Source organism: Salvelinus namaycush, chromosome 14 (assembly GCF_016432855.1).
Source record: "Salvelinus namaycush isolate Seneca chromosome 14, SaNama_1.0, whole genome shotgun sequence".
NCBI classification, from domain to species: Eukaryota; Metazoa; Chordata; class Actinopteri; order Salmoniformes; family Salmonidae; genus Salvelinus; species Salvelinus namaycush.
The window spans coordinates 1,735,653-1,749,817 of NC_052320.1; the positions used below are offsets into that span (position 1 = coordinate 1,735,653).

General features: G+C 46.1%; 1 protein-coding gene across 1 annotated transcript in view; it reads left to right on the forward strand.

Moving 5' to 3' along the window:
* Window positions 1-14,165, forward strand: part of LOC120059030 (guanine nucleotide-binding protein G(i) subunit alpha-like) — an 85,341-nt gene that overhangs the window by 35,510 nt on the left and 35,666 nt on the right. Inside the window, exons 3-4 of the mRNA XM_039007794.1 lie at window positions 4,320-4,461; window positions 12,656-12,813. Coding sequence (XP_038863722.1) covers window positions 4,320-4,461; window positions 12,656-12,813 — 300 coding nt within the window. The remainder of the gene's footprint in view (window positions 1-4,319; window positions 4,462-12,655; window positions 12,814-14,165) is intronic.

A 14,165-nucleotide genomic window follows, 5' to 3' on the forward strand; every position in this document is an offset into this window, starting at 1 on the left:
GGGGGGGGCTTGGGCAAGTTGCTGCAGGGTGTGCTGAGATGTTGGCTGGGGTAGCCAGGTGGAAAGCCTGGCCAGCCGTAGAAAAATGTTTATTGAAATGATCGATTATCGTAGATCTATTGATGGTGACAGTGTTTCCTAGCCTCAGTGCAGTGGGCAGCTGGGAGGAGGTGCTCTTATCTTCCATGGACTTGAGTGTCCCAAAACTTTTTAGAATTAGTGCTACAGGATGCAAATTTCTGTTTGAACTGACTGAGTATATTGGTTCCTGACTTCCCTGAAAAGTTGCGTATCGCGGGGGCTATTCGACGTTAATGCAGAATGCCAGAGGATGTTTTTGTGCTGGTCAAGGGCAGTCAAGTCTGGGTGAACCAAGGTCTATATCTGTTCTTAGTTCTTCATTTTTTTAATGGAGCATGTTTATTTAAGATGGCGAGGAAAGCACTTTTGAAGAGCAAACAGGAATCCTCAACTGACGGGATGAGGTCAATATCCTTCCAGGATACCCGGGCCAGGTCGATTAGAAAGGCCTGCTCGCTGAAGTGTTTTAGGGAGCGTTTGACAGTGATGAGGGGTGGCCGTTTGACCGCGGACCCATCACGCAGGCAGGCAGTGATCGCTGAGATCCTGGTTGAAGACAGCAGAATTTAGAGTGCAAGTTGGTCAGGTTGGTCAGTATTTAGAGTGCAAGTTGGTCAGGATGATATCTAAGAGGGTGCCCATGGTTACGGATTTAGGGTTGTACCTGGTAGGTTCCATAATAATTTGTGTGAGATTGAGGCCATCTAGCTTAGATTGTAGAATAGCCGGGGTGTTAAGCATATCCCAGTTTAGGTCACCTAACAGAACGAACTCTGCCCCCCATCTATCTTCAATCAATTCACATATGGTGTCCAGGGCACAGCTGGGGGCTGAAGGGGGTCTATAACAAGCGGCAACAGTGAGAGACTTGTTTCTGGAAAGTTGGATTTTTAAAAGTAGAAGCTCGAATTTTTTGGGCACAAAACTGGATAGTATGACAGATCTCTGCAGGCTATCTCTGCAGTAGATTGCAACTCTGCCCCGTTTGGCAGGTCTATCTTGTCGGAAGATGTTGGGGATGGACATTTTTGGTGGCCTTCCTAAGCCAGGATTCAGACACGGCTAGGACATCAGGGTTGGCAGAGTGTGCTAAAGCAGTGAATAAAACAAAAACTTAGGGAGGAGGCTTCTAATGAAACCAAGGCTTTTACGGTTACATAAGTCAACAAATGAGAGCGTCTGGGGAATGGGAGTGGTGCTGGGGGCTGCAAGGCCTGAGTTAACCTCTACATCACCGGAGGAGTAGGATAAGGGTACGGCTAAAGGCTATAAGAACTGGTCGTCTAGTGCGTTCCGAACAGAGAGTAAAAGGAGCAGATTTCTGGGCGCGGAAGAATAGATTCAAGGCATACTGTACAGACAAGGGTATGGTAGGATTTGAGTACAGTGGAGGTAAACCTAGGCATTGAGTGATGATGAAAGAGGTTTTGTCTCTAGAGGCACCAGTTAAGCCAGGTGAGGTCACCGTGTAGGTGTGTCCAAACTTTTGACTGGTACTATACTTTGGGTGGTGGACCATTCTTGATACACACAGGAAACAGTTGAGTGTGAAAAACCCAGTAGCGTTGCAGTTCTTGACTCAAACCCGTGTGCCTGGCACCTACATACTACCATTCCCCGTTCAAAGCTAACTTACATTTTTTTTGGCTTGCCCATTTACTCTCTGAATAGCATTTACCTGGATTCACCTGATCAGTTTGTCATGGAAGTAGTAGATTATGGTCAGTCTGTCATGGAAGTAGTAGATAATGGTCAGTCTGTCATGGAAGTAGTAGGTAATGATCAGTCTGTCATGGAAGTAGTAGGTAATGGTCAGTCTGTCATGGAAGTAGTAGGTAATGGTCAGTCTGTCATGGAAGTAGTAGGTAATGATCAGTCTGTCATGGAAGTAGTAGGTAATGGTCAGTCTGTCATGGAAGTGGTAGATAATGGTCAGTCTGTCATGGAAGTGGTAGATAATGGTCAGTCTGTCATGGAAGTGGTAGACAATGGTCAGTCTGTCATGGAAGTGGTAGACAATGGTCAGTCTGTCATGGAAGTGGTAGATAATGGTCAGTCTGTCATGGAAGTGGTAGATAATGTTCAGTCTGTCACAGCGGCCCGTGATCATTGGGTTGTCAGAGCTGCCCGTGCTGCAGACCTGTTTTGATGAAATCACCGTTTTAATAGTTCTTCAAAGTAGATAAGACATAGTTTCAAGACTGCTACAACTATCAATCGGTTAGTAGAGCTACACCTCCTGAACTGTCTCTATCCCTCTCGTTTGCTGTGTTGTGTACATTCCTCTCTCATGGGGTCTTTGTGCTGTGCCGGGAAGAATAAGCGCAATGGATCCCGTGTGGCTCAGTTGGTAGAGCATGGCGCTTGCAACGCCAGGGTTGTGGGTTCAATTCCCACGGGGGGACCAGGATGAATATGTATGAACTTTCCAATTTGTAAGTCGCTCTGGATAAGAGCGTCTGCTAAATGACTTAAATGTAAATGTAATCCTGCTCATTGTTGTTAATTACAATGTTTTCTGCGCAGGACTAGGTTGAGTATTTGCCTATTTTAAAACTACAACTCCCTCCAGCGTCCCACAGTTCATTCTTGATGTGATGTCTCTCGTGCCTGATAGGATTTGTCTTTAGAGAAACGCTGTGTTGAGCTCACAAAAAAAATGAACTAAATGGAATTCAAGTAATTGAATCAGTCACTTTTAGTTATTTAATTATCAGAGGGGGGGGGGGGGGGGGCAGTTAATCGTTCAGCTCTAGTTGCAGCCCAAATGGAATTCTATCAAACTCGCATACACCACCATGGTAGCACGTTGCAGTCCAAACTGATTTCTAACAAACTTGTATGAACCACGTCAACGGTTACTGTTACCATTTCTGGTGAAGACATTTTTTAATAAGTTGTGTAACTGATCATTTTAACTTATCAAACAGTTGACTGATAAAAAATGGCATTCGGAATATGTTGTACAGTATTTTGTGAGGGCTTAATGGTTCAGGGAGAATCGGCATCCACAGCTGAGTTCAGCTCTGTCAGTCTGTGTTTTTGTGTTTTGTGTGTGTTTGTGCATGCGTGTGACTGTGTGACTGTGTTCTGTGTATGCATATAGAGACGCTAGCCTCATTTAACATGGCACTGCTCAGGCACAGCGAGGATGGAGGAAGCACCCATTACATAACAAACTAAACAATGGCCACAGATGCTAGCCTGGCATGACCTGAATAGACTCCCAACCCTGGACTCCCACATTAAGAAAGCCCACGCCTCGTCACTCACGCACAATTCACCATGCCATTAAAAGTTGATTGGTTTTTAAAATGTCTTGTCCTAAATGTCCACACATACAGGAACATTTCAGTCATCCCTTAGACTAGAGACTTCTGTGAAGCTAATACATGTAACTTGAATTCCAGAAACCTTCCCTAAAATGACTAGGTTTATTTCCAGAAACCTTCCCCAAAATGACTAGGTTTATTTCCAGAAACCTTCCCCAAAATGACTAGGTTTTTTTCCAGAAACCTTCCCCAAAATGACTAGGTTTATTTCCAGAAACCTTCCCCAAAATGACTAGGTTTATTTCCAGAAACCTTCCCCAAAATGACTAGGTTTATTTCCAGAAACCTTCCCCAAAATGACTAGGTTTATTTCCAGAAACCTTCCCTAAAATGACTAGGTTTATTTCCAGAAACCTTCTCTAGAATGACTAGGTTTATTTCCAGATATCCCAGTTGAAGAAATACTTGGAATAAGAAGAGAATTAACAAATAAAGATTTCTGCAAACCAGGAACTTTGGAAAAGTCGCTACCCTACTTGTTTTTATCTGAAATCTAAAAGATCATCCTGAATGTTGTCCCGTTCTTGATCAGTGTTGCCTTATTAGAGAGTGGCGGTGATCCAATGTCCTCACCACATAGAGTGAGAATGTCTAATACATTGCTTAATACTAAGTGGATATTGATATTGGAAAACACCCAGTGACTTCTGTGAAGCATTACATGTTATTTCGGTTGATCTAAAACAGATCTGGGCTCAAATATTTGAAAAAAATCATTTTAAGTGTTTTCTTGAGTCTGCCAGATGGGAAGTTTTTGCAGTTTTGAGACTTTTTCTATTGGTTTTTTAAGCCAGCTCAACAGAGGGGGGGGGGGGGGATTATTTAAAAAATAATATTTAATGTGTTAGAAACCCAGGTCTGATCTGAAAATCTCAAAAAGATCAACCTCTATGTCCTCCCATTCAGGATCATCCATGAGGCTGGCTACTCTGAGGAGGAGTGTAAACAGTACAGAGTGGTGGTGTACAGCAACACCATCCAGTCTATCATCGCCATCATCAGAGCCATGGGACGCCTAAAGATAGACTTTGGGGACGCCACACGAGCGGTAGGCATATTGTTCTGTCTATGTGTTCCACTTGTTCTATGTATTCTAGACTAGCTGATAGAACTAATCAAGGGGTTGGGTTGTTCTCGGATATATTTTAAGTATCTGGAACTGGCTCCAGAATCCATTTGGGGAAACACCGGTCAATTTATCAGTGAGAATTACTGTTCATTGACTACAGCTCAGCGTTCAACACCATTATCCCCGCCAAGCTCGTCACCAAGCTTACGACCACACCTCCATCCACTTCAACAGGGCGACAGTGGAGCAGGTAGACGGCTTCAAGTTCCTCAGTGTCCAAACCACTAAAGGCTTAAAATGGTCCAAACACACACACATGCAGTCGTGAAGAAGGGACGACAGTGCCTTTTCCCCCTCAGGAGGTTGAAAAGGTTCGACATGGTCCCTCCAATCCTCAAAAGGTTCGACATGGTCCCTCCAATCCTCAAAAGGTTCGACATGGTCCCTCCAATCCTCAAAAGGTTCGACATGGTCCCTCCAATCCTCAAAAGGTTCGACATGGTCCCTCCAATCCTCAAAAGGTTCGACATGGTCCCTCCAATCCTCAAAAGGTTCGACATGGTCCCTCCAATCCTCAAAAGGTTCGACATGGTCCCTCCAATCCTCAAAAGGTTCGACATGGTCCCTCCAATCCTCAAAAGGTTTGACATGGTCCCTCCAATCCTCAAAAGGTTCGACAACGGTGCCATTGAGAACATTGAGAACATCAGTCTGCTTGGTATGGCACCGGCCCTCGATCGCATGGCACCGGCCCTCGATCGCATGGCACCGGCCCTCGATCGCATGGCGCTACAGAGGGTTGTGTGGACAGCCCAGTACATCACTGGGGCGGAGCTTCCTGCCATCCAGGACCTCTATATCAGGAGATGTGAAAAGAAGGTCCGGAAAATCGTCAAAGACCCCAACCACCCAAGCCATAGACTATTTTCTCTGCTGCCGCACGGCAAGAGGTACCGGTGCATCAAGTCTGCCACCAACAGGCTCTGGAACAGGTTCTGTCCCCAAGCCATACGGGTACCGGTGCATCAAGTCTGCCACCAACAGGCTCTGGAACAGGTTCTGTCCCCAAGCCATACGGGTACCGGTGCATCAAGTCTGCCACCAACAGGCTCTGGAACAGGTTCTGTCCCCAAGCCATACGGGTACCGGTGCATCAAGTCTGCCACCAACAGGCTCTGGAACAGGTTCTGTCCCCAAGCCATACGGGTACCGGTGCATCAAGTCTGCCACCAACAGGCTCTGGAACAGGTTCTGTCCCCAAGCCATACGGGTACCGGTGCATCAAGTCTGCCACCAACAGGCTCTGGAACAGGTTCTGTCCCCAAGCCATACGACTGATAAACAGCTACACTGACCGATGTTTACCTCGTACCTTTTATTGACCTTTTTTATTTCAATATTTGCACACTTATCTCTATGCACACTCACAGGACCTTACACACACACACACACACACAAACACACTGTCACTCCAAAACACACACAGTCATCCCAACACACACATGCACACACACACACGCACACACACACACACACTGTCACTCCAACACACACGCGCACACACACACACACTGTCACCCCAACACACACGCACACACACACACACACACACTGTCACCCCAACACACACGCACACACACACACACTGTCACCCCAACACACACGCACACACACACACACACTGTCACCCCAACACACACACACACACACACACACACACACACTGTCACCCCAACACACACACACACACACACACACTGTCACCCCAACACACACACACACACACACACACACACTGTCACCCCAACACACACACACACACACTGTCACCCCAACACACACACACACACACTGTCACCCCAACACACACACACACACACACACACACACACACACACACACACACACACACACACACACACACACACACACACACACACACACACACACACACACACACACACACACACACACACACACACACACACTGTCACCCCAACACACACACACACACACACACACACACACACACACACACACACACACACACACACACACACACACACACACACACACACTGTCACCCCAACACACACACACACACACACACACACACACACACACTGTCACCCCAACACACACACACACACACACACACACACACACACACACACTGTCACCCCAACCCACACAAACACACTCACACACACACTGTCACCCCAACACACACACACACACACACACACACACACACACACACACACACACACACACACACACACACACACACTGTCACCCCAACACACACACACACACACACACACACACACACACACACACACACACACACACACACACACACTGTCACCCCAACACACACACACACACACACTGTCACCCCAACACACACACACACACTGTCACTCCAACACACACACACACACACTGTCACTCCAACACACACACACACACACACACACTGTCACTCCAACACACACACACACACACACTGTCACTCCAACACACACACACACACACACACTGTCACCCCAACACACACACACACACACACACACACTGTCACCCCAACACACACACACACACACACACTGTCACCCCAACACACACACACACACACACTGTCACCCCAACACACACACACACACACACTGTCACCCCAACACACACACACACACACACACACACTGTCACCCCAACACACACACACACACACACACACTGTCACCCCAACACACACACACACACTGTCACCCCAACACACACACACACACACACACACACTGTCACCCCAACACACACACACACACACACACACACACACACACACACACACACACACACACACACACACACACTGTCACCCCAACACACACACACACACTGTCACCCCAACACACACACACACACACACACACACACACACACACACACACACACACACACACACACTGTCACTCCAACACACTGTTTATGGTGTCAATTTCCCGAATTTAACTCTCTTCAGATATTTTCATATCTTATTGATTACAGTCAATTATTAATCTTTTGTTACCTCATCAGTCATATTCTGAATGTCGCAAACCCTTGGATATCTGCACGAACCCTAGCCTAGATCATGAATCAGTGATGTACCCAATTGTTTTAATTATTTATTTACTAACTAACTTAATCACAGAATTACATAAACACACACACAAATAGGTCATACATTGGTTACTGACATGATAGAAAAGTCCCTGGTGGGCTAAGCCGATATGACGGCTTGGTAGACTAAGGAAAGGGGGTGGGGGACAGCTCAAGAGAGGGGAAACTCAGAGCTGATAACTACACTCATAGAAATTGCTAATACTTTGAACATGAACAACCTCTCATTCGAAAATAAGTTGCAATTGTCATATTTACGAGTATGTTTTGGTTGTCCCTCTCTGCGATCGCCGGTCCGTCTGCTGGATAGTCATTCGACAGAAAGCCTCAGGTTTGTCCACCAGAGATCAGAGTCCGTCGGAGTTGTAGGTTGTTATATTAGATACTTCAGAGTAGGGGAGAGCGAGGTATGTCGTCGTCACTTTTCACGCTGTCTAACATTTACTGGGCACAATACATCACAATGGTATAAATGTCATACCAAATGAAAGACTGAAGTCTTGGGCACATTTTGTATTCATTACATCTTCATATCTTATTTCAGTACGGAGTTGTAGACCGTTAAATAGAGAGTGTACTTGTGACAATTTGCCCCATCAGCGGGTACATTGTCACGCTACGTCGGGTAAATTGTCACCTTGGATTATCAACAAATAAGAACAAAACTAATTAATTGAATATTGATTTTTCATTTCAAAACCAAATTTAACTTCATTAAAGAACTCAAAATAAAAACAATCATGCCAAGAAAATGTGGCAAATTATGCCTTTCAATCAAAACGATAATGCTGGCAGAGCACACATTCATTAAGTGAAATTTGAAATCGAACGTTCACTGGCGTGCACATAGATCCACGGTATTTGTTGGAATCGGGAATGGAATGGTGCAGATAACTTGCTGAAATGTTTAAAGTCTTAACAAAACAAAACAGTGATGTTTAAACACCCTAATGCACCGTTTTGTAACAGCCTATACGACGGACATCCGTAATAATCAAAATCATCTTCAGAGTCACAGTTCTGGCACACATACATTGCCTGGCCTGAGGTGCAGGAATCATGGGCCCATTTGTTGCATCTCACACACTTCACCCAAGTCTCCTTTGGAAGGCTGTTTGAAAATGGCTCCACACAGACGATGCAGAAATACTCCTCTTCATCTGATGAAGACTCTTCTACGATAAAAAAAAATTTAGCTGCCGCCTTGTTCTTTGCTGATCCAGATATTGACCCCTCCCCCCTCGCTTCCCTTAGGAAAACAGCCTTTTGCTACATTGTGCCTTATTCTTAGTGCCTGCTTCACTGGTGTGCAAGTTAGAATTGCGGTGTTGCGCCATTTTCTGCCTTGTCAAGCTGGTTTTCAGGGGGCTTTTGGATATGGCCGGATGTCCTCTGGAGATGGTAGTCTGCTGTCAGCTATGGGATTGCTGGGCGAGGGTGAGCTGGTGCTGGCATGAGAACTGGGCAGGTCTGTGTCTGAGCTCGTGCTAGGCAGGGCTGGAATGGTGCTGGGGCCTGGCAGGTTGGCGCTAGGGCCTGGCAGGGCTGAAATAGTGCTAGGGCCTGGCAGGTTGGTGCTGGGGCCTGGCAGGTTGGTGCTGGGGCCTGGCAGGGCTGGTGCTGGGGCCTGGCAGGGCTGGTGCTGGGGCCTGGCAGGGCTGGTGCTGGGGCCTGGCAGGGCTGGTGCTGGGGCCTGGCAGGGCTGGTGCTGGGGCCTGGCAGGTTAGGGCTGGAATGGTGCTGGCAGGGCTGGAATCACACGCTGTGTTGATGTGCCTCGTTAGCGTCCCGTAGACAGACCTGTTTGAGGGTTGAAGCTGATGAGAGCAATGGGGTGGGAATAACAGCATAATTATGCCATTTTCTTTGGCATGATTGAATGGACAGATGAGACTCGTGGTTTTGTCCAAAAGGAGTAAACAGGTCTTTGCCTTTGAGAACTTCGTATGCTCAACGAAATGTTTCAGGAAGTCAACAAAGTGTACATCTTTCATCCACCCAGAGGGATTTTCCCTTCCTTTTCAGGCCAGGTGTCTCGTTGATCAGGAAATGATTGGGTAAGTTGACACGGGGGAATATAAAATATGGAGGTGTACTATTATTCCCTGTGGCTGAGACGGCACAGGCCAGTGTGACGAGGGTACCCCTTTCAGCGGAGGTCAGTTACCCTACTTGTTTGAGTCCACGTCTGCCCCCCACTTTGTCAGGTTTATGTACAGTGGTCACCCCAGTTTCATCGACATTCCATACGTCTCCTGGTACAACTTGATATCTCTGTAGCACTTCTGCTACATTGTCGAAGATGGCATGAACATTTTCTCTCTGTTGAAGCTACTTGTCCTGGCAAGGCTAGTTGCCTCCTTCTTTCTCAGCGACGGCATTGGGTGCTGCTTTTAAGAAGCCTGTAAAACCACTCTACAGCTGGTGTGCCACAGCAAAACTGGTAGGCAAGTCTTCTGACCTCACTTGGCGACAGACCAGAATACATGTCAGATGACATAGTAATACACTGAACTAGCTGCATCTCCAAATCAGGTGGAAGAAACCTGCCGTGGTTTTGGATAGACAACCACTGTTGTTGGTGTGGCTGTCTTTCTGTCAACTTCTTCTCTGGTAACCTTTTGACAATACCGAGTCAGAGTACGGTAATTTATGTCAAAATCCTTCGCTTTACTCCTGATTTTTGATTTTGTTCTGCAACTTCACCTGCCTCACTGCTTTTAACATCATGCCAGGTGGAGACCTGCCATTCTGTCTTTATTTTATCATTTCTAACCATCTTTCCTTCCTTCCTTCCTTCCTTCCTTCCTTCCTTCCTTCCTTCCTTCCTTCCTTCCTTCCTTCCTTCCTTCCTTCCTTCCTTCCTTCAAAAACACATTTCCTCATTGCAATTACATATTTATTACAGGCTTATTACTCCCACCTCCCTGTCTACTATCCTTGTTGCCACAATGCAATTCATAACACCACACTAAATTCATGACACTGTATGAAGTAGTGTGTGTGGATATACTGTCTCATACAGTAGACATGTAGTGTGTTAGTACACATACACGCCAGAACATGTCTTGTGTAGTCCAGGGATATGTCTGCTGCTCTAAACTTTACGTATATATATTTTTACATGTTTATTTTACCTTTATTTAACTAGGCAAGTCAGTTATGAAAACATTCTTCTTTACAATGACGGCCTAGGAACAGTGGGTTAACTGCCTTGTTCAGGGGCAGAACAACAGATTTTTTTACCTTGTCAGCTTGGGCTGCCAGGCGGCAGGTAGCCTAATGGTTAGAGTGTTGGGCCAGTAACCGAAAGGTTGCAAGATCGAATCCCCCAAGCTATACTAATCCATTTACAGTAACATTTAATAATATTATCAGAGCTCAATCATTTTATACAACATTCAGATGCAAACCCCATAATTGAGAGGTGTATACAACCCAAAGAAACAGTAATTTGTGTCTCCTGTCCTTCATGAGGTCACCAAATGAAACAAACTCGACAGGACTGTTCCTTAAGTGTCCACGGACCATTTCAACTGCTTGGAATACAGAAATACTGTTCAATTATTTAAGTTTTGATGTCCAAGTGTGTCTCTGTGTTCCACAGTTTATATTCCAATCTCGAAACACTACAGAGCATAAAGACAGCGTATTTTACGACCGCCATACAGCTGTCCCCTCCCCCCTCCCTCTGCCTCCCCCTCTGCGGGAGAGAGAGAGGGCGCTGTAGAGAGGACACACTGCAACCTGATCCTTCACATCTTCACAGAAGAGTTATGACACACACACACACACACACACCACACTGTTACTCCAAAACACAAACACTCACGCCATCATCTGCTCACTCACATAATATGTTTATCTTATGTCCTGTTGCTTAGTCACCTTCCCCCTATACATATCTACCTCCATCACTCCAGTATCCCTGTCCCCTTTCCCCTATACATATCTACCTCCATCACTCCAGTATCCCTGTTCCCTTCCCCCTATACATATCTACCTCCATCACTCCAGTATCCCTGTTCCCTTCCCCCTATACATATCTACCTCCATCACTCCCCCTATACATATCTACCTCCATCACTCCAGTATCCCTGTTCCCTTTCCCCTATACATATCTACCTCCATCACTCCAGTATCCCTGTTCCCTTCCCCCTATACATATCTACCTCCATCACTCCCCCTATACATATATACCTCTATCATTCCCCCTATACATATCTACCTCCATCATTCCCCCTATACATATCTACCTCCATCACTCCCCCTATACATATCTACCTCCATCACTCCAGTATCCCTGTTCCCTTCCCCCTATACATATCTACCTCCATCACTCCCCCTATACATATCTACCTCCATCACTCCCCCTATACATATCTACCTCCATCACTCCAGTATCCCTGTTCCCTTCCCCCTATACATATCTACCTCCATCACTCCAGTATCCCTGTTCCCTTCCCCCTATACATATCTACCTCCATCACTCCCCCTATACATATCTACCTCCATCACTTCAGTATCCCTGTTCCCTTCCCCCTATACATATCTACCTCCATCACTCCAGTATCCCTGTTCCCTTCCCCCTATACATATCTACCTCCATCACTCCAGTATCCCTGTCACCTTACCCCTATACATATCTACCTCCATCACTCCCCCTATACATATCTACCTCCATCACTCCAGTATCCCTGTTCCCTTCCCCCTATACATATCTACCTCCATCACTCCCCCTATACATATCTACCTACATCACTCCAGTATCACTGCACATGTAAATATGGTGTTGGAAATGACTATTTAAATATATCCTTACTTACTTACTTTGTGTATTTCATATTTCTTATTCTTATTTCTTGTGTTTTTTTTCTAGTATTACATTGTTATTGATTATTGAATGTTTTAGTTTGCAAGAAAGGCATTTCACTGTACTTGTGCACGTGACATTAAAACGTAATCAACCAATCAGTCAGTGTTCTAATGGGGATGTCTCTGTTGCCAGGACGATGCCCGTCAGCTGTTTGTATTGGCTGGTACAACGGCAGAGGGTGTGATCTCATCAGATCTGACTGGCGTGATACGGAGACTGTGGACGGACAGCGGTGTCCAGACCTGCTTCCTGCGCTCCAGAGAGTACCAGCTCAATGACTCTGCCTCCTAGTAAGACACACACAGACAGACAGAGTGTACACACACACACACACACACACAGACAGACAGAGTGTACACACACACACACAGATAGACAGTGTACACACACACACAGACAGACAGAGTGTACACACACACACAGACAGACAGAGTGTACACACACACACATACAGACAGAGTGTACACACACACACACACACAGACAGACAGAGTGTACACACACACACACACACACAGATAGACAGAGTGTACACACACACACACACACACAGATAGACAGAGTGTACACACACACACACACACACAGATAGACAGAGTGTACACACACACAGATAGACAGACAGTGTACACACACACACAGACAGACAGTGTACACACACACACAGACAGACAGAGTGTACACACACACACAGACAGACAGAGTGTACACACACACACAGACAGACAGAGTGTACACACACACACAGACAGACAGAGTGTACACACACACACAGACAGACAGAGTGTACACACACACACAGACAGACAGAGTGTACACACACACACAGACAGACAGAGTGTACACACACACACAGACAGACAGAGTGTACACACACACACAGACAGACAGAGTGTACACACACACACAGACAGACAGAGTGTACACACACACACAGACAGAGTGTACACACACACACAGACAGACAGAGTGTACACACACACACAGACAGACAGAGTGTACACACACACACAGACAGACAGAGTGTACACACACACACAGACAGACAGAGTGTACACGCACACACACAGACAGACAGTGTACACACACACACAGACAGACAGAGTGTACACACACACACAGACAGACAGTGTACACACACACACAGACAGACAGAGTGTACACACACACACAGACAGACAGTGTACACACACACACAGACAGACAGAGTGTACACACACACACACACACAGACAGACAGAGTGTACACACACACACACACACACACACAGACAGACAGAGTGTACACACACACACACACACAGATAGACAGAGTGTACACACACACACACACACACACACACAGACAGACAGAGTGTACACACACACACACACACAGATAGACAGAGTGTACACACACACACACACACACACAGACAGACAGTGTACACACACACACACACACAGACAGACAGTGTACACACACACACACACACACAGATAGACAGAGTGTACACACACACACACACACAGACAGACAGAGTGTACACACACACACACACACACAGATAGACAGAGTGTACACACACACACACACACACACACAGACAGACAGAGTGTACACACACACACACACACAGATAGACAGAGTGTACACACACAC